Here is a 21209-nt window from a genome sequence, read left to right as displayed (position 1 = left end):
GTTACCGTTATGTAAGTCTCAATGTTAAATTTACATTACAATACTTTTACGATTGTTAATTACTATTCTATGCTTGGGAACGCTTAAGTCTCATATTTATTGAAAACGAAGTGCTGAGGAAAATAGAAGTGTAATCTTCGTTTGCTTTTCTGAAGGAAGCTGCAGAGTGCTATTGGACTTGCAAAATCGCATATTTTTCAAATTCATTTTCACCAGTTCTCTTTGAAATTGCATTCGTACACTAATGAGCATTCAACGCACTTTAAATCAGAATAACTTTTTTATGAATGGACCAAATGACTCCAATTTTTCTGTGAGGCTAGAAGAATTAGTTTAGTAAACGACGTCTAAAAAATGTTTTGAAGAAATGCATTTGGTCGGAATTGTGAAAGAAATAGTAAAAATTGATTTTTACTACTTTTTTAGCTTGAAAAATTGCAATTTTATCACTTTTGATCGTTTATAGAACTTGTAAACCAATTTCAATGAAATTTTCAGAGCGTATATCATTTATACGAGTTGACCAAACACATCTTTTAAATTTTCGTTATTAGCCCAGCTAAAAAAGTAGTAAAAATCAATTTTTACTATATTCTTGTCGCAATTCCGACCAAATGCATTTTTTTAAAATATTTTGTAGACGTCATTTACTAAACTAATTCTTCTAGCCTTACAGAGAAATCGAAGTCGTTTGGTCCATTCATAAAAAAGTTATTCTGATTTAAAGTGTGTTAAGTATTTTGTATGTATTGTTTCAATTTATAATTTTTCTGTGCACATCTTATTCTACAAAATACAAAACAATACATATAAAACACTTATTTCCTATTTCGTAGAATAAAACAGTACAAAGTGAAACGATAGAAATTGATTCACTATGGATCTATAATTATTTCACGAAATATTAAATTACGAGTACGTAAAATTATATGTATCAACCGAATAGACATGAACGTGTCATTAGTTCAGTAATCACTGTGTAAATATTGGGAAAAAATTCGTTTTTATTCCGTTTTCGTCCCTCACAATCAATTTAGAAAAATGTTGCCTAAATATTCGCTGTAAGTCTAATTACTATTAACAATTTCAGTAAAGCATTCCAAAAGCGCATCCAGGTGACGATTGAAATATAGTTATCGCCTCAACGAGCTATGAAACGTGACCGCGACACAATAAATGTTTATAAACATTACAGGCAGTTTCTGCCGGACTAATATTGCAATTTATCGGTCTTTGTTAAGCATATGCATACACGAAACCGGCCTTCAATTCGTAAAATTTACACACCGCCGAGCTCTTCGTATCGGACTCACATGAACGATCAGGAAGAAGAAGATTCAAGGTCGAAGATCTCTCGCAGGTCTGACGGTGTATGATTACCTGCGCGAAGAGAACGAATCTGTTCTTAACAGTGGCATGCCGATCATGAGCAACGGACTTTCTTAAATCTCTTTTTGGATCATTTTTTGTCCCGTTGGGATAGTAGCATCTCGGTTAATAACAGCTTCGGTTAATTATATCACTGATAAAAAATGCCACCTATTATATCACATTTTTCACTTAGCTTTTTTCGACGCGGAGGATGTTCTGCATGTTGTGAAAAAAATTCTATCTTTTGCTGCACTTATTTTCTTGTATTAACGAGAGTTTGCACGTTCCTGTTGGACTCTTCCTTACAAATTTTTCTTCGTGCATAGCGCTTGAAAAATTGATTTTAATGTCAATTTCTGTTATACGATACTTGATGCGATAGATCAAAGTGCATTCGATGGATTTTTAATGGACTTCAAATTGAAATGTACACAGCTCAACAAAATATAGATTACAAGCAAAGGTATAAATACGTAAACACATAATCGCAATCACGGTAAAGATTCCTTTGTTCGGAGCGCATCGTGGCAAACGATACCTTGCAGGAAATTGCAAAAATTTCCAACTAAAATCTCGTCTCGGTTAACTTAAACACATGCTGCGAAGGTGTATTCAATTTATGTATCGAAATGAATAGTTCGATGGTCCGGCAGCCTGGATTCTGGAAAGAGGATGAAAGTCGCTGCAGCCGAATCGCCGCGGCCGGCCCGATTCTAGGAAGAAAGGGTATCCTAATAGCCGTTGTTCCGATTGCCGAAAGTGAAGGAAGTTTTGACGGTGTTTCTTTCGTTTTGTTGTTCGGATATTAACGGAACGTCGTTAACCCCGAGGGACCTCTTCGTGGTATAGAGGTAGAGTATCGAAGGGTAGAGGGGACCGTACATATAAAGGAGAAAGCCCCGCGATCCGGGGGCTCAGTACCGTTCAAAGATGCAGGCTGCTGAGATGCTGTGTGGTACCAGGGTCTACCATCTTGTGTTCCTAATATCTCTCGCTATTGGTTATGTCCGTGAGTAACAGGAATATTCGAAACTCCCGCGTACGCAAGTCGAGCGTGACTCCGAAATCTGGTGTTTTATCATTAGTCGTTGGTGAGCAAGTGTTATTGCGCTGTGGAAAAATCGAGCACCGTTAACAGAAACTGTTTTGTGTGCGCAAGAGAGCGTTTGTGATTGATTCCTCAGATGAATTATGCTCGTACCAGCGCTCTAGGTGATAGGGAAATGTGTGTAGGACGGGTTACATGCGGCTGGGTACACGCTAATGGATCAAATTCTGGGACACCCGGAGAATTATTGAGATGAGGGCTCCGTATTGTATTCAAATTAAATACTGTGGAACAGAGACGTTCAGCACCTTCCTTACGAATTAAAACAATGATATAGTAAATTTGTTTATTGAACAAAAAATTATTTATGTCGATACAGTTTCACTTGAACAAAATCGTGACACTTGAAGTTAGTATGTCGCGCAACGTAATTAAACGGAACTGGTATTTACTATTTATTAAGAAATAATTAGTCGATGATACAAACCTGATCGTTCATTGGTGCATTTACATTAGTGGAGCAGAGTATAACACAACCTGAAAATTATTGGAATGAAAACTTCGTGTCGTATTTATATTCGGCAGCTATATGTGAAACAAAACTATTATTTTACAAGCAACGCCTTCGCAAATTAAACGAATATTATAAGAAGTTTTGAGTTTAAATAAAAACGATAAGATTGTACTTGGACATAATTCCAAGACATAATTAAGCAAAGCTGTTAAAAATATTCAATACCAGCAATATCATTAGTATTATTATTCAAAGACAGTCATTTATTACTCTATTTACCATCTTCGTATATCATTCTACTGACCGAGTTTATTTCACACATTTTTTCTGACATGATTGTAACAATATTAATTGTTATTATGATAATACTAATGTGTCTAAAACATGCTGGGAAATCTGAAAACGATATTCTTTCCGTTTCAACACAGTTAATGCCCCTGTCGTGTGAATTTTTCTTCGGTTATTCCACTAACATAGTTCTGAATTTGTTTTCTAATTAACTTTAATGAACCGGTACTCCTTATAGGATGCTTATGGTATCGTCAGCGAATTTAATCTCAGACTTTCGCTGTAAGGGATCCTGCTATTATCGTTAGAGAGCTTCCACTATGCTGTGAATAGCTATGCTATCTTGATCAGCAAGCAATAACGATTTTCAGTGGCAAGCGATGAGAACTGTAATGATGAGAAAAAAAGTGAAATGAAAGGCCTGATAGCTGGAAATACATATTATTATTATACTGCAGATTTTATGCATTTATGACAAAAATGGGCACGTACAATTTAAAAAGCGGTGGACATATTAAAAATATTTAAGGACATCAATGTATTCGTTTCAGCTTAATAGGATAATTAAAAGAAGAATACAATTTTTATTTGGCTCCTGTGTCCTGCAATCAATGCGAACATTTTTTATTTTGCATGAAGATCCGAAGTCTAATTATTATCAAGATGATTATCGAAAAGATGAGAGGATTTTAAGTCATCATCATTCAAAATCAAATTTATCGACAATTGTATGATATAAAAATAAATATACATTAAACTTCATTAGACAACAAATTCAGAACTGTATTAGTAAAACAAATGTAACTTCGTATTTCAGAATGCTAAAGTTAAGATCCAGTAAGAGTGTAATTGTTCAAGAATAGTACAAGTAAAATTAGTAAATTTTTAAAGTAAAAGTGTTGAAAAATATTTTGGATAGAGCAGAATTATTAAAAAATATTTCAGATAGAATCAAATGATTGAAAAGTAAGATTGGAGTAAATCATTAGAAATAGATTAAAAATGGAACAAAATTGTTACAACATATTTTAAATTTTCACTGGAAACATCGATAATTAATTGTTCGATTGCTCGGGATCCCTTGTCGTTGCAATAATGCGAGCACTTTAATTTTGTTTGTATTCAAAAAATTTAAATATACTTGAAAAATGTTTAAAATAGCAGTTTCCTCCAAGATCAAAATTAAATCATTGGCGTTTGAATACAAACATTGCTTCAGCTTTTTGATTGAATAACTCGTACACTCCTACAGGATGAACTTAAATTTTTATTTAATCCGAATACCTTACAGATTCATTTCCGATCCAAATATTACCCAGCATCCCAGGTTACATCCCAGTGTACATAAGGCATGGGGATCAGCCTTTGGAAGAAATAAATCCCGCGTTAGCGGAGGCGTTTCATGAAGGATCGCACTCACTAAAGGTAATTTGACTCTGCCGTAATTTCAAATGCACATAACTAACAAAAGTTAGAAACGAACAAAACTGATAAAATTTTTGATATTAATTATAAAAATAATTGTATAAACAGTAATTGTATAATAGTAAAAATAGTAGCTAAGCAAACTTGACTAATGAAACTTGACAAATGTGTTTGAAATTTGTGTTTTATTTGACAAGTTTCATACTTAACGACAAACAGAAAAATAAATTTTTAAGTGTCCGAACGCTATTAATTGTACTTACGATTACAGATTTACTCCAACAGTACTCTAGCATTTACACCCATTTTATAAACAAAGTTACTTTTTATTCGAACTTAATTCGACAAAATATTCCCACCCAAAACAGTGGGGGTTGTTTTCACCCCTTCAATATGAATATCCTTTGTCGATATTTGTCAATGATTACTCTCTTACCGTAAAAAATATAGTGTAAATTAGGGTGGCTCTTATAAGTGAATATATTTACTCTTGTCAAAAATTTTTATCAAGTTTTTCAAAAAAAATACGTTTACGAGGAAGAGTAATAGGACACAAAAGAAGCAGCCTGTCCAGATCTACAAGTTTTGTCTAACATATTTTTGACGCGGTAAATAATTTAGAAGATATTCGAAAAAAACGATTTTATGAGCATTAAGTTAATCATTTTAATGTTTAATTTGTCTTGGAGCACACGTTTTCCCGTTATTCGATCTAGCTCAAACTTTGCAGAGATTTTTTTCAATTATTTGCAACAACCCTGGGAGTTGCCATAAAAAGAACTCCGACAAAAATTCTTGATAAGAGCAGATAAGAGCAACCCTAGTGTGTACACACATTCCCGAATTCCGAAATCGATTTCTTCAGTAGCCAATTAAGTGTTTCGACATTGCATTACAGGCCACCGTTTTACCTAATGTTAACGGTCCCACAGATATCAGTTTAGAGCAAGAGGAAGCGCACAAAGACAAAATAGAGGCAATACATGTTAGACAAGCCGAAATCAATGACTCTTCGGATGACGAAAAAAGTAATGATCCGACGAAAAAGGATACTGACGCGGAACCGTTAAAAGAGAAACCAACGTCCGAACCAGTGGTAAAGGTAACGATCTTCATTTATTTCCTGCTCATTGATTTCGACTAGCCTTCGAGTTGAATTTTCGAATCATTTAACACCTGAAATGCTTTCACTAACAAGAATGGATGGTATGTCATGGCTATTGTATGCACACCCACAATAATCGACGTGACAGTTCCAAGAAGCACGGCCGGCTTGTTGAATATACCGTATCCATAGCTTCTGCACGCGTACATTTTTTTGCGAGTGGATCTTCGCGTACAATAGCTAATCAAAAGATGAAATCGATGACGCATCGAATTGATTGTCCTTACAAGTCATTGTATCATATCGTATTAATAGTACTAAACTAACAACGTCGGCGAATATTCTGCATAACTTCGATAGTCGGGGAAAGTTAGTAAGACTACCATTTTTTTGTGGGATGTCCCCCAGTGCAGAAGCTAGGCGAACTAACTAAGATCGTGCAACAATAGTTGTTGTGTACAACAATAAGTGTTTAAAACAATATTAGATTCTATATAAAATTTCTATACATAATATTACCTCCTCAAATAATATTAATCATATAAAATTTCATAATAATATTGAATTTTGTATAAAATTAATTCATGCACCCCTACATTATTCATTTCTAATGAAATTTTCGTACAAAATTAATTTTCCACAATTTTTTATCCTCAAAGAAGCTTCCGTCCTTGTGAGATCAAGATTTTACTGTAATGGCTTCGAGCTTTAAAATTTATTACTGTACCTTTTTCTTAACGAAATTATCATAGTTCAAATATTGACAACGTCTTGAGAATCGAAACTTTTTTTGGATCCACTGTCACTCTGTATAAGTGCATATTAACAATATGAAGTTATCTTACGAATTAATACTGAATTTCTAAATTTTTTTAATTAAGTCGAAGAAGTATTAACAAGCTTGTTAGACGACTGAGTAGAGTTGGAGATTCTGTTCACATTGCGATCAATTATTTTAAAAATTATTAAAAAAGGAAATACAGTTTCTTAGAACAAACTTGGACAATTTGTATTTCGAATCAAGATCCGGAGTCAAGCGATCATTATCCACAATACACTAATTCATTGCGTTGATGAAGCTTCGGTTACGCATATGACTAAATAAGATTGGCTCACGTGTCCTTAATTTATTGATTGTCTCTATCATTCCTGAAAGCCGACAGTAATGGTCAAATAATAGGACAGGTTTTTACAGAATTACGCAACAGCAATCAAATAGTCAATTCATATACACTCATAAACGCATTCGTCGAGTATTCAAGCTTTCTTAAATTGATTCACTCAATTACACTTTAGATCTATAATTATTTCACAAAATATTAAATTACGAGTACGTAGGAAAAATAATAGTTCGATTATATTATGAATTGCAAACCGCCTACATAATTAAATAATTTCTAAAATATTTAACGTGCGTTGAAGATGTATGCAAAATTTGAGTCAGTCGTGGCAATTGTTGAAGTTCAAATGTTCGATTATAAAATTTTAGGAGCATATTTTTCAAATGGTTTGATAGAAAATTGCAAAAAAACTATTTTATGTGAAGTATATCAATTTTTTGGACCTGCTACACTAATGCCCCGTTAATCAAAGAATATCTCCACTTCTCAAACTTTCTAACTATGCTAACCAAGGTTCCAAATATTTTTCCAAAAACTTTAATTTCTTAAATATTAAACCTTAAGACAAAATCGTTTTATTTTCAAGCTGCTTCCGTTAACGGAAGAGGAGAAAGATGTTCTGGAGAAACTACGAGTTGAACTGAAGGAGGAATCCGCAAATTCCGACGACAAGCATGATTCCAATAAAGTCCCATCGAACGAGAAGGATAAACTAGACGAAGTTGCCGACGAGATGCCGCATCTTCATCTTCTCACGTCGAAGGATCGATATTCCGTGCACGAAGATGTTCCCGCACTCTCAGACAAGAAGCCTATCAAACAACAACCATTTTCGTACATGCTATCAAACGTCCGAAAAGTGGTTGTTCCACCGGAAGTGCTGCATCAATTAGAGGCGGAGCGAGCAGAGAATCAATCGTTAGAAGAGAAATCAAAATAATAAAATATTCTATCCATAGTGAGACTTGTTTCTAGCAATACAAATGCTCTAGAATTTTGTGATACATACTTGTTTAGTAGATCGTGCGAGTTAATTTTTATTGCAAAGTATTAAGAGTCAAATCACTTTATTGTAAGTTATTACTGATTATTGCTATATATAAAGTATTATTAAACATATACGTAGAATATTACTGGAACTTGATCGAACACAACGCAAAATCCAAAACATGTAATTTATTACGGATCGAATAAAACGTTCGAAAATTTGTTACAATCGATAAAAGGTGAACAGGTTCATTCGGTTACAAAAAAAGACCAACAAAAGCTGCATACATACAATCACATTGTCCACACGTGTTTTTCTCCGTCGGCGACAGATAACGGATTCGATGTTATCACCGGGTATACGAACGTCCCACGAAATAGGATAACAAGCGGGCCGATAATGTTTATCGATTCCTTTCATCCGGATTGACTTTCCTTTCATCGGAAACCGAGTCCCGTCTCTCGATTCTGTAGTCGTTGTTGGGCACATTCAAAACCAGTAGAGCTGGTATCACGCTCAAGTCGTTGCTCCTAGAAATCTTTCGAACCTGCTTCACATTTTTGAAAACATCGTCGTTGAGGTTTATGTCCAGATACGGTCGCCGATCCTGAAAAAACCTCGTGCTCGACAAGACGAAGGTCTTGTTGTGAAATTTGCAAGCGAAGGCTGGCAGTTTCTGTTTGGCATCGGGTATGTAAACATCGCGAATCGCTCGGCAATGGACGTTCGGTGACTTCAAATCTTTCTTCGAAGAGCCCGCGAAGTTTCCCCGTCCATAGTGATCTTCATTTCCTTCCAGTTTCTCGTCAACACCAACATCGTCGTTCCATGCGCTGGGGAGAACTGAAGACTTCAGACTTTGATCCGTCTGATCAGTCACGTGGACGTTAGCGATTTTGGATAAAGAGAAAATCAAGCATAACTGTTTCGTCTCGTAAGGGCAACGGTTATTTCCAGTCGTCTTCGGTTTCCTTTCGCCGGAGCCTCCTTGCAAGGTGCCATCGTTCACTGTTTTACTTGTTAATCGTTTAAGATCGATTGCTCTGTGTCTGTGGATTCCGTTCGCGTGTAAATCTGTTGTCGGTGTAGAGTTGATCTTGAGAATCTGGTTTTGTATCGTCCGACTCTTGCAGAGGTAAACTATGTGTGTCAATAATGTGACGAAGAAAAGTCGCTTGAGAAGCATTCTAACTGCCGTCCACGTTGTGCCCTTCGTTCAGGTACCGTTTCTTCTGTAGACCGACTGGTTCCCGTGCAGAACAGCCCTCGTAACAGTCTGATGGACACTGACTGCGACGGAAAAAAAACAATGTTCCTGTGAGCGCACAGCCGAGCAAGGTGCACGGGGACAGAAGATTGGCCCGTTCCCGTCTACACTGTTCATTTCGTGTGCGCTGGCCTTATCTCCTGTTTAGACATTGCTCGAATACCGTCAAATTCTGACCTATCTTCCGTGGAATTTCTCCTCAACTTTGATCCTGCGACGCGGAGATGCGACCAAGCTGTTTGTCTGTGTAATGTAACATCGGTTTTCAAAGAGAGAAAGTATGCATCTACAGTCGGGGACAAAATTATGTGGACGAGCTTTGAAAACTTTTTTAAAATTCGACCAGGCGACTTGAATTTGTTTGAGAAGTAGAAGGATTAGTTTACTAGGTAATGTTGTAAAAAGTGATTGTTAAAATTGCTATTCCTCTGAATTTCTGCATAGAAATAAAAGCATGATCAATCAATTTTATCATTGAAAAACGAATATTTATTTCAAGTACACGTAAATATATAAATTATATTTACTTATTTTATATTTTAGAAGGCTATTGCCCTCGTGTTCCATTATTCCAAACTACACGCACCAATAATTTGAAAATTTAGTATTAGAGTATTAAAGAAATAATAAAAATTTAGTATTAAAATTCAGTACTGAAAATATGTTTGGTTTACTTGAAATTAGTGTACATTCACGAATATTGCATACAAAATAGCATTTTGAAAAATTGAAATGAATACGAACAAAAGCCGATAATATTAAATAGGTGGTGACGCCACTAGCGCGGCACACGTGCGCAATGTGATGTCAACAATTTGTAACGTAGTATGTGAGACGTGCACTTTATATAGCACGTAATCGAAGAAAATATGTATATTTTATAATCGTATTGTTACTAATATTATGATGGTGTGATTCTCTGTGTAATTTCGAATAGTAAACGAGAATATCATTGCGGAAAGTTGTTCACTAGAGCTACTTATGTGACGACGAAAATAATTTCTACATTTTGTGAACGTTCTGACTGACGTCTGTTTGTCTTCCATTGATAAGAGAAAATTCATTAAAGTTCTCGTAAGAATTAATACCTCGGATTGTGAAACGGTTAAACGCGCAGCACACGCATTAAAATGGTACTTAACCTCAAAATTGTCTAGCTTCGCTGATTAATTCTTTCTCTACCACTGTATATCGACGAATGCGAAGCAGTGATAAATTTTGAAAAATATGGCGGGCCAACAACATCCTTTCCCTTCTGGGTTTCCTAATGTACAGCAATCAGCAATGCGAACACAGTTCGGCGGAGGACAAATGGTCTCGGGTTTAATGGGGCCTCAACAAGGTGGTGTGTATGTTACTATATAAGAAATAATTAAATAGTATATGTCAATTTTAATGTTTGTAATGTAAATTGATGTAGGTATGGTGAGTCCTCAACAATTTGGTGTTGGCGTGGGAGTAGGAGTTGGTGTAGGTGGTGTAGGTACAAATGCTATGGGTATGGCTAGCACTCAGCAAGTATTAGCACAACAACAGCAGCAACAACAGTCTGTTGTAATGCAGCAACAGATGCAGCAGATGCAACAACAACAATTACAATTGCAGCAGCAGCAACAGGCTGCCATGGCGCAGCAGAATAGCCAGTCGAGTAATCAAACCACTATTCCACAAACACCTGTACCACCTACGCAGCCACCGCCGCAACAACAGCAAACTAAAGAATTCAATACTGCCAGTTTATGCAGATTTGGACAAGAGACTGTTCAGGATATTGTCAGCCGTACTTTGGAAGTGTTTCAAACCTTAAAAGTCTTGCAACCACCGAATGGTATTTAGCAGAGCTGTACGAGAACCCTAAAATGTCAGGTTGGAAATTTTCTTAAGCCCAACCTATCCTGAGCATCGGGTACCTGACATTTTTGGGTTCTCGCACACCTCTAGTATTTTTTAGAATTCAATTGTGTCTAATATAAATCGTGTTTTCTTGTACTATCTAAGCAAATTTCAAAATTTCAGGAATTGCTCAAGGGACCAGTTTAGCCAATGAGAAGAAGAATAAAGTGCAAGAACAACTAAGAACACTAAAACTGTTGTTCAAACGTTTAAGACTGATTTATGAGAAATGCAATGAGAGCTGCCAATTACAAGGCATGGAGTACACACACATAGAAAGTTTAATTCCTTTGAAGGAAGAATGGGACATGAAGTCTGACGAGAAAAAGACATCGGAGGCTTACAGACTTGCATGTGAAGAAAGCAAAGAAATTATGGAGGTAAGTTGTGACTTGAAATGCAAAACAGACAATGAATTGTTAAATTTCATGCGTTACACAATCGCGTTTGTTCTTTCCAGCAAGTTGTATTAAAGAATAGGCACCTCAAGGAAATCATTGATCATTTACGACGTATCATTTCCGAAATAAATACAATGTTAAATATGCGACGATCTTAAACTACGAATTGTACATAAATATTTGTATAAGTTATTATAAAAATGCATTAAAAAAAATAACAATTTATTTCCTGTGCAAGGTAAGCTTGTTACTCACCTGTTATAACCATATCCATGTGATTTGCTCTCGAAACGGCTTCTGGAATGTTTTCTATTTGTGTTTTGAAATTATTATCACAGACTGCTAAATGATGTATGTCACAGTTACGATACTGGGCACAAGTGCGAGTATTTTTATGTAACTGGAATTCTTCTTTCTTAGCTGTAACATATAATGACAGCTTAGCAATTAAGCTACTGTGCAATGAGAACTTTGCTCCTACAGAGATACAGCCACAATAATAAACTAAGGGGTTTAACATTGATAGTTACTGTAAATTTGTGTCAGATATTCTGTTATAAGATATGCTATTCAGGATATTGCCAGTTGTATGTTAAAACTACCTAATATTGGGCCGGCAAGAAAGTAATTTCGTTATTTTAAGATGAAATAAAACCAAATTTCTGTATTCAAGCGATGGACTTTAATCAATAAAATATTTTCTTATTTATCCTTTTTAGCAAAAGATCATCGAACAAAAGGGAAAATACCTTATTCATTAAAGTTCAGTGCTTGCATCTTATCATTATCATTCATGCTATTACATCTTAAAATACCGAAATTACTTTCTTGCCAACCCAATAGTATTTTTAACTAAATTGATGTGCCCCATATATTTTGTTTTGTTTTAGCTAATGAGAAAAATAAAGTACTAGCTTCATGAGTCGTAAAATAATGTTTATTTTTGTCAGCTAGGTATATTAGAGAATAAACATTTTGTACAAATATTTGGTTACTCCTAACGTATTGTTTCAGCTATGATCTATAATCCTTATTTGTAACGTTAACATAGATACTATGAAGTAAAAGCTTTGTTACTACTTACCTACTATAAAACCCATCATTGTACCGTGCTAATGTCTTTGACATCCATATGAATAATGTCATTTGCTCTCAAAACAGCTTCTGGTATATTTCCCAATGGTGTTTCCAGGTTACGTACATAGACCTCCAAGAAGTCTATATCGCAGCCTCGGAACTCGGCACAAACTCGAGTATTTTCGTGTAAATAAAATTCCGCCTTTTTACCTGAAATTATATGCAATTCAATTGATTTATGTGTTACTGCTTTTTAACCTAATTCTTAGATTTTCATACAACCTACAAAGCTAATCTTCAAACATTAAGAGTTCTGTTGTATTTCTTAGAATTTTCAACACGATTGTTTGATTTTATAACTGTTGTCAACAGAAATCAAATTTAATTCGATTCCTGCTAATTAAATTCGCGCATAGGAGCTGCACTTTGATGTTGGCGCCATATTTAAATAATCTCGCGGTTAATTAAACCGATTGAACAGAAGAAAATAAATATCGGTCAATTTGAATATTACGATGTATCGTTTAGCTACGAAATCTAAATAAAAAGGAAAATAGGAGGTATAGAAATATGATGATATCGTACCGACAATTCCAGTAATCACTCGCAGAAATCGTTCGCGCAAATATGCACGAGCTTCTTGTTTCTCCGGAGTTGCGAAGTCTAATTCAGTATCGTTTTCATCTAATTTCATATCATCTTCAACAATATCGGTCATTTTTTCAGAAAGTTTCAACCGGCACCTAAAAGCGAGTATGTAAATTGTAAATCTCGTATGGCGGAATAACAGGGGTCTGCGCGCGCATCTCCACCATGCCCGCCAATTTTTGAATTGGCGTTAGTAAATGCTTTTCGAAAACAAGCATTTTTCAAATGTATTAGCACGATATCAAAGCAATTGATAACTGTCGAAGGTACTCGCTTCCGTATATGAATCATTTCGCAGCAGATGCCCACATGCCCTAACGAGGAAGTTTACATCGACATAATTAACATATTTTCAATGGTATCTAAGAAACTTTCACAGAATGGATCATGGGGGCGACCCGCAGCTGCAAAATATTTGTTTAAAGAGCTTCTTTTAGTTTCTCCTCACTCTTATTGCGATCGTCGTGCAGTCACAATGAGTTTCTTGATCCACGTGCTTCTAATTGCTTCGATTTGTTGCAACAGTGAGTATACAATCGTGGACGTTTGCGATCACGCTCTAATCGTTTTGTTTGCATTCTAGTGTTAAATTGCGATACCGCGTCGACGTCGGAAAATTTAAAAACCCCCTGGAAACCGTTGGCAACGACCACGAAGAACTATGAAAATCAAACGACCAGAGTACCGAGTTTATGGAGTGACTTGCTACTGCCGAGACTGAGTCCATCGAAGACGGACGATTCAAACAAAGTTACGAACTCGCCAATTAGGAAAAGCAAAGTCTTAGGGAGCCTGGCATTTCTAGCTGGTTTAAGCGTTGCCGGTTTAACGAGTCCGACGTCGCTTGTGAAAACGTACGCTAAGCCTCCGCCGCCTGTGTCGTTAAATTTCGATGCTTCTCGAGTTTCACCACACATTGCTCCGATTTACGGCCCTTACCCGTATGTGTCACATCCTTATATCTTCGCCACTCCTCTCGGATTATACCCCGTGCTGAGCCCAGTGAATTTACAACCGACTGCCGGATTGCAAAATGATCTCCAATCGTTGGCGCAGCAGGAACAAATACTGAGTTTGTTGGAGAACAAAAAGCCGGCGGACTTGTCGAACAACAATGACGAATATACAGAAGAGGCCAAGAAGGTCGAGAATGTCAGAACTTCAAACGCCGCCGAGGTAGAGGCTGGCGAAGCCGCAGAATTTGAAGACGACCGCAATGCGGAAGAGAAGGTAAGAATTCGGCAACATGATCAATTGGATCCGTGCACACGTGACGGTTTTTTCATATACAACTCGTCGAAGCTTCTGATTTGTTTCAATGTTAGCTTAAAAGGTGTGTAAAAGCTTTGCGTAGATGTTATACATTTTTATTGAATTTTTTGTTTAGATGACGAATCTATTATAACATTTATTTTCACATTCTTGTGGATTTTTAATTCTTGCTTTTAGAGTATATTATAGGAGAAGCATATATTCTAAAATTATATTTATTCTTGCTACGGAATAATTAATCTTCTAGATTTTTAAACGAGTTCCTGAAGATGCTACAGAAATGAATATCTTCATCATTTTTCGAAAGCTTGACTGATTTTGTAGTCGTTTATATTTTATATTAATTGAATATTTCTTATTGTTAGCTATATTGTAGATACATTGTAATGTATTGTAATTTATGTAACATTAACACCATAGATTTCAAAAGTCAAAACCACCTGCAGCGAGCGGAAAGGATTAAGGAGGAAACAGAACAATAATTTATCAGAGGACGACCTTGAATCTGCCGAAGAGTCGATATTCGACAGTTTTTTCAAACCAAATAAAACGACGAAGTATCATCAGAAGAACGCGACCGGTGTCAACAGTACGAATCCTGGAAATCTGACAAACGTTATTCTTCCGATGATGAATGAAAATACAACGCAGAATAACGCAACAACAACGCCGTTTTATGGATATTACACTGGATATCCGCAAGATATACATCACATAGATTTTACTACGGAAACGAACGAGTACAAGTATCATAATTACGATTCTGTTAATTATAATTTACCGTCCTACGATAAGCCGGGGAACTTTTACTCATCGGACGAGAGGTACAATTACTATTTTAACCCGCCTCCCGGCTCTTCGGCTACGAATGAGTTTCCTCACGAACAAATGCCTGAATATTTTCCTCATGATTTCAATAGATACTTGTACACGCCGTACAATACACCGCCGAATTCTAATAACGGTTTCAGACCTGTCGCGTAGGTTACGCAGCGTAACACGATTATATTGAATTATTTGATACTTGTTCATAATAGATATTAGAAATAAAATTTCCTGTTAGAAGTGTAAGATTTATAGGATTAAACTTGGCGAACAAAGTGGAAATTTTCAAATTCTTGAGTATTGAGATTGTAAAGATGCATTCATGGGGAATTGTTCAATAAATTTATTTCATTCGGACATTAATCAATTTTCATTCTGCTTTTGTACATACAGTAAAAATTTCTAAATAAGTATATTATTTTCATGATGTAAAATAGTCAGTTTTAATGCTCCGTAGATTTAATATCAATTGGAGTTCTTACAATCTGTGTAACACGGACACAGGTTAAATGTAAACACGTAATTATGGTGTTTCGATAACGACGTCGTGGGGTGACCCAAGCTAGGACACATCAACCATAGTCAGTTTCATTGAATCGGTACTCTAACAAACAGCACATCCTTGTGTTCAGAGAATAGTTTCGGTTACTACATAATGTGTTGTGAAAAGATGAAATTCTTTCTGTTAATGTCCATTAGCCTTCTCATACCTGGCGCTTATTACCTGCTGTCAAGTAAGTATACATATAATTAAACGCATAGTAAATGAACTAGCAATGATAAAATTAAGGAGAAGATTTACAGCTTGATATAATCTGTAATCGAAAATTAATACTTTACCTACCGGTGACGACTGAATAATTTCCAACGATCTCATTTATCGAAAGTAACATATTCATTTCTTTAGAGATTATTGTTTAGAGATAATTATTAAGCTTCTTTTAAAAAAAATTATTAATGAGCTTGCAATAGGTACGGTATCAACACGGTTACGATTGTTCACCAAGCGTTTCGATAAAGTAATTAAATACTTGAGGATTCAATTATTCAGAAAATAAATACTTGAGAATTCATTTTCTTCGAATTTCTTCTCAGAAAAATATTCAACGGAACCCGACGGTGATGTCAACGACTTATCAGAAGGATTAACGGCTTTTTCGCCATTGTCTGATGAAATCGCCGAACACACTCCTACGACACCGAGTAAACAAAAGGCGAATTATAAATACATGGAGCTTGTCGGTCGAGGAAGAAGCTATGCTGTGTTATTCGATAATAATTTGGATGCGTATCTAAACAAACATAACTTGAAACTTCGCAATTCAGTCACTTCCACTCCAGGTGCGTCACTGTTCACATTATTATTCGATACGACAACAAAGGGCAGACAATGGCCTCAGATCGTGTTTGTCAAGCGGTTGCAAGAAAGGGACGCTTTGGATATGCATGATAACGCGGGAAACGGTATGACGAGAAGAGATCGGAAGAAGGCGAAAGCATTAGGACAGTTATTATTGAATAATGTCCCGAATAGAAATTACGAGAATATTCAGGATGATTACATTGAAGATGACGACGATTATACCAAGAATGGAAACAGACAGAAGATGAACTGGGCGGATTTTCAAAACGAAGATGACTATTAGTATTATTAGAAACGAGAATGCCGAATTTGTCTTAATTAACGCGATTTAATTCACAATTTTATTCGATCTTTGATCTAGTAAACTTTATTACTTGATTGCAGATTTTGCGCATTTATAACCAGCATAGAGTAGGTGAAATTTAGAATGGTAGGATGATTAATAGAATTTAAGAATGTTAATATACTTTACTAACAATAAGAGAATACCGAATTTGTCTTAATTAACGCGATTTAATTCACACTTTTATTCCATCTTTGATCTACTGAACTTTATTACTAGATTGCAGATTTTGCGCATTTATAACCAGCATAGAGTAGGTGAAATCCAGAATTGTAGGACGGTTAATAGAATTTAAGAATGTTAATATACTTTTTATTTTATATTGGTTTGGAACAAAAGTTCGTAGCATTTTTAAATTAAAACTTTTTAAATTAGGATATTTATACATAGATTTGCTCAATAACATATTTCTCATTCTCTTCTATAAAGTTCTCTATTTTTTAGATGACATATCATGTTATTCAACAAACCTATGAATAAATATCTCAATTTTATCTTTGAGTTTTGTTTTAAAAACGCTACGAACATTCGTTCGAACTTATTAAAGAAGAAAAGAACTTTCAATTGGATTTCTGTTTCTTGCAGTTCAGCAATCCTACTGCTTATATAATATTCAATTGTTATTATCAGACAGCGGATCTTTATGCAAAATACAAATTTTATGCCTGAATTGGACCAAACTGGAGTGAAATGGAAATTTATTTTCTTTCTTATTATGTTTAATAGATTGAAAATGATACAACTGTATTTTTAAATTCTTCTAATGTTTTTACCGTTTCAAATTACACCTACTCATTTTTGTCACAAATGCATAAAATCCGCTGTCTAGTTTTATTATTTAACATTTTACATTTAGGATGGAAGTTTAGTTGAAAAACATGTACTCCTTCTTTACTTATTGTGTGAAATTAATTATAAGTAATATAATTTCAATTTTCTTAGTTTGCTATGTATATCTTATGCACTTCCCTATTTAATATTTAAACGATCTTTCCACTTAGTCTCCCTGTTATTGCAAAACGCATAACTTTCGGAATTGACGATACTAACGGCGTGCTTCTTTTAGCGGTGCCCTTGATAATGTAATTCGTGCATCAGGGAAGCGTAAGGTGTAGCTGTTTGTTTGAACAATTGTTCGCCGATTGTACAGTTGCTCGTAGTAGCCTCGCGACGAAGAGGAAATCGTGACTTCTGCATTTACTGTAAAATCCAGCGATAAAACATAAATCGTGACCGTTTTAATTGACGATTAATCAGAGAACTCTTCTAACAGAGGCGACCAATTGGACAGCGTGGTTCGCAGGGAAGAAACCTGTTTTATTTTCGGACGAGTTTGGAGGGCTGGGCTTCTCGTCTATTTCGAGAAGGCCGCCACTGCTGGTATTGTGTCTCTAAAGACGCGGATACTTTGCAGCTTTCACGTGTAATTCTTCAAAGAGAAAAATTCTCACTATTCCTACACCGTGGCTCCATTAACTCACTCACAGAAACCTATTATTATACGCAATAATCTTCTATGCAGACAATTTCAGATTAATCCGAATATCTGCATTCTTGGCTAATAAAATTAATGTGTATAAAATTGCCAATTGAATTAAATCGACACGCATTTAAAATGTTTCTTTTTTTACGCTGCGTACAGGCGTTCTGGAGATAATAGTCGTTTAATCGGCATGGCTAAAGCTAGCGTTCTGAAATGAAATTTATTGGACACTTTCGCTGGCAATTTGCATTTAACGCGGCACGTACGAAGTGCGCGCGAAAACTACTCGTACTCGGTTATTTCGAAGTGTAATATATGTATCGAGGCAGGCCCGATACTCGCACGCCATTGCGTGCGTGCTTATTCAATAAGCAAATAGGAAATGCCCGACTTCCTCCACGGAAGTGTAAAGTCCCTTTTGGGACACTGATAAAATCGCAATATGCTCGACGTGACTATCCCACCGTGTTTCGCAGGTTCTTTGCCAAATAAATAAACAAAAGTTGACTTACTTCGTGCTCGGGAAAAATTTCTGTAGCCGGATATCAGTCCTGGAAGTTCCCACAAAATTGAATTCGATTCACAAAATTGAAACTACAAGGTTGCTATTGCACTTCAACTCCTTTGCATGCTATGCATAAAATCTGCGAGTAATTTAAATAATAATTAGTAAAACGAAAAATCCCTTTGTATTCTAATAAATAAACCCCACATAGTTTATTGGAGCACAAAATGGGTAAAATAAGTTCGAAATAAATTGCATGAATTTCGTAGAGCTGAACAAGGATCACTGTTGGCCCGCGAGTGACTGACACGGCAATTAACGGGTGTGGATGGGATATTTTGGAGGTACAGAGGCGTATCGTCTCAAGTGATGATACTCTGTTGCAGAGATTTCGCCTGGTAGCCAGGGAAGCATCTATGCGATCAGATTAGGGCATGTCTCTTTAAGTCTAAATATATACCGAGTGTCAGGGTTGAATGCCCTAGGATTTCCGGTCTTCATCGGATGCACTTTGGTTTTCCGTTTTTTTTTGTCCTCTACTTTCAGCACGAGCACTCGCGTCTCTACGTTTCTCGATAGTGTCACTCCCCTCTCTCTCTTTCTGCATCTCTCTCCAGGCCGCTCCTCGCACGCTTTTTTTCCACACGAAACCCAATAGCCTTGCATCCTCTAGGACACTTCAGGACTATTTCCTGCGTGTCGGACAAGCCGGATGAGAAACCGCAAATGTAAACCCCCACAACGTAGTCCAGTGCGACGATAAACGGCTGACACTTACCGTATACACAGGATCGGAAAACCAACCGATCAATATGCTTCATTTCGAGCAACAGTGCGTGGCTGCTTTCTTGACGCGTTTGCTACCAGCATTTATTTCAGCAACAGCCCACGCTGTTGCAATATTATACTAAATGCACAACCGTCCCTAGACACTGCGGGGCCCGGGGTGAGCCCTTGCAGAAGAACATTAATTACAAAAAGAATCATTGAATTGTTTGCCTTGACTATTACAATTACATTTAATTATTTGTGCTCTGTTGTGGCAGTAAAATCTTGTAAAATATGATAAGAAAACATTGTCACAGAAGAGTTACAAAGTCTTCGAATATTGCGCACTTCCTGTAAAGACAGGAATTTTGTTATGTGGGTATAAATTGTGAGCAGGGCCCGCTCTAGGGGCGGACATTTGTCCGGGGCGCCTAAATTTAGGGGCGCCATTTTGGCTGTAAGTGTGAGAAAAATAATGATGTGTTAAATACCCAATAAATAGAAAATTTGCTTTTATTACCACGTTTTTATTAGCTCGCTTTCTTGTCTGTCTGTTAAAATAAATGCTTCTATTAAAATCAAAATAAAATGATTTGATTTTTATTGAAAATAAAAAATATGTACCTTTATTTAAAAAATATATATATTCTTAAGGGGCGGCAATTTGTCTTTTTGTCTGGGGCGACGTAACCGCTAGAGCGGGCGCTGTTGTGAGACAACAATTGGACACTAGAGGTAACAGAATTAACAAAAGTTTCATATTTTCTAGCATAGCCCCTCTTGCATGGAACCCCTTAAATGACCTGTTTCTTATTTTTGGGTATCGATAAATTTCTTTCTTCAGATATTTTAGAGCTGATTGAGATATTTTGGAGCTAATTGAAAAATAATTCGGAGTGCAAAGGGTCAATCTTACTGTTAAAAATCGAATGCGAAGACCTAATAGACGATCTAAAAAAGTGGAAAAGTACTCGGTAGCGTGCGAATCACGATGTGTATCTGAAAATTTATCGAAGGGACCGTTCAGAGACAATAAGAGTGTCGGTTCACCCTTTGAAGGCGCGCGTCTTGATGTTCCTCAAGGGTGCGCGCCTCATCGAGTATGCAACGACGTAGCAACAAATGTAGGTACTGACGAAATATTCTGTGGACACACGCGTTTCGGGCTCGGTGCACGTGCACACAGAGACGGAACGGGTCGTTCTGTGTGGTAAATGCACCACGCTCGGGTAAGAACCCCGGCTTCATGCACGAGGGACAAGACAGAGATGAGAGAGTGAGAGTGAGAGGCGAGAGACAGCTGTGGGGCAGCTGGCAGCGCGTGCCACGAACCTATGGGGTCTCCTTCAAACGTGGACGACGATGATATCCTATACTTTGTGACATGTAACTAACGGCATGCTTCGAACAATACGATGAACAGAAGCTGCTGATCGATCTTCGATCGAGAAAGAACCTTCACGGATTATCCCTCTCACAATTGTTTACCAGACAGCACACCTTC

The 21209-nt window shown here is 36.4% G+C and overlaps 5 protein-coding genes across 13 annotated transcripts; 4 read left to right on the top strand and 1 right to left on the bottom strand.

Moving 5' to 3' along the window:
• Window positions 1–625: 625 nt before the first annotated feature.
• On the bottom strand, window positions 626–19800 carry LOC143221873 (gem-associated protein 7-like). 7 transcript variants are annotated; one of them, XR_013011881.1, is made up of 7 exons: window positions 19716–19800; window positions 19398–19629; window positions 18945–19076; window positions 13084–13241; window positions 12506–12708; window positions 11677–11841; window positions 9044–9370 (listed from the first exon to the last, which is right to left on the bottom strand). XR_013011881.1 is itself a non-coding variant. In XM_076447485.1 (4 exons), exons 2-4 carry the CDS (start codon window positions 19601–19603, stop codon window positions 12521–12523), a joined length of 552 nt encoding a protein of 183 aa, XP_076303600.1. In that variant the 5' UTR covers window positions 19604–19629; window positions 19716–19800; the 3' UTR covers window positions 12501–12520. The 7 variants fall into 7 exon arrangements, 3 of the variants coding, with proteins under 3 accessions (XP_076303598.1, XP_076303599.1, XP_076303600.1); XR_013011879.1 differs by lacking the exons at window positions 9044–9370; window positions 18945–19076 and adding an exon at window positions 626–2956; XR_013011878.1 differs by lacking the exon at window positions 18945–19076.
• LOC143221874 (uncharacterized) lies at window positions 2230–8097 on the top strand. 2 transcript variants are annotated; one of them, XM_076447487.1, is made up of 4 exons: window positions 2230–2380; window positions 4513–4646; window positions 5545–5748; window positions 7459–8097. In XM_076447487.1, exons 1-4 carry the CDS (start codon window positions 2302–2304, stop codon window positions 7810–7812), a joined length of 771 nt encoding a protein of 256 aa, XP_076303602.1. In that variant the 5' UTR covers window positions 2230–2301; the 3' UTR covers window positions 7813–8097. The 2 variants fall into 2 exon arrangements, with proteins under 2 accessions (XP_076303602.1, XP_076303601.1); XM_076447486.1 differs by having other exon boundaries at window positions 2360–2462.
• Window positions 10329–11646, top strand: LOC143221872 (mediator of RNA polymerase II transcription subunit 30). Of its 2 annotated transcripts, none has more exons than XM_076447480.1 (4): window positions 10329–10469; window positions 10548–10955; window positions 11144–11400; window positions 11481–11646. In XM_076447480.1, the coding sequence occupies exons 1-4, from the start codon at window positions 10355–10357 to the stop codon at window positions 11577–11579; spliced, it is 879 nt and encodes a 292-aa protein (XP_076303595.1). In that variant the 5' UTR covers window positions 10329–10354; the 3' UTR covers window positions 11580–11646. The 2 variants fall into 2 exon arrangements, with proteins under 2 accessions (XP_076303595.1, XP_076303594.1); XM_076447479.1 differs by having other exon boundaries at window positions 10332–10472.
• LOC143221869 (uncharacterized) lies at window positions 13492–15977 on the top strand. The gene is made up of 3 exons (XM_076447474.1): window positions 13492–13670; window positions 13730–14376; window positions 14839–15977. Exons 1-3 carry the CDS (start codon window positions 13502–13504, stop codon window positions 15400–15402), a joined length of 1380 nt encoding a protein of 459 aa, XP_076303589.1. The 5' UTR covers window positions 13492–13501; the 3' UTR covers window positions 15403–15977.
• On the top strand, window positions 15846–17285 carry LOC143221875 (uncharacterized). The gene is made up of 2 exons (XM_076447488.1): window positions 15846–15977; window positions 16339–17285. The coding sequence occupies exons 1-2, from the start codon at window positions 15899–15901 to the stop codon at window positions 16887–16889; spliced, it is 630 nt and encodes a 209-aa protein (XP_076303603.1). The 5' UTR covers window positions 15846–15898; the 3' UTR covers window positions 16890–17285.
• Window positions 19801–21209: the final 1409 nt, after the last annotated feature.

Source organism: Lasioglossum baleicum, chromosome 3 (genome assembly GCF_051020765.1).
Source record: "Lasioglossum baleicum chromosome 3, iyLasBale1, whole genome shotgun sequence".
Classification (NCBI taxonomy): Eukaryota; Metazoa; Arthropoda; class Insecta; order Hymenoptera; family Halictidae; genus Lasioglossum; species Lasioglossum baleicum.
This window is presented reverse-complemented; position numbering and strand designations above follow the sequence as displayed.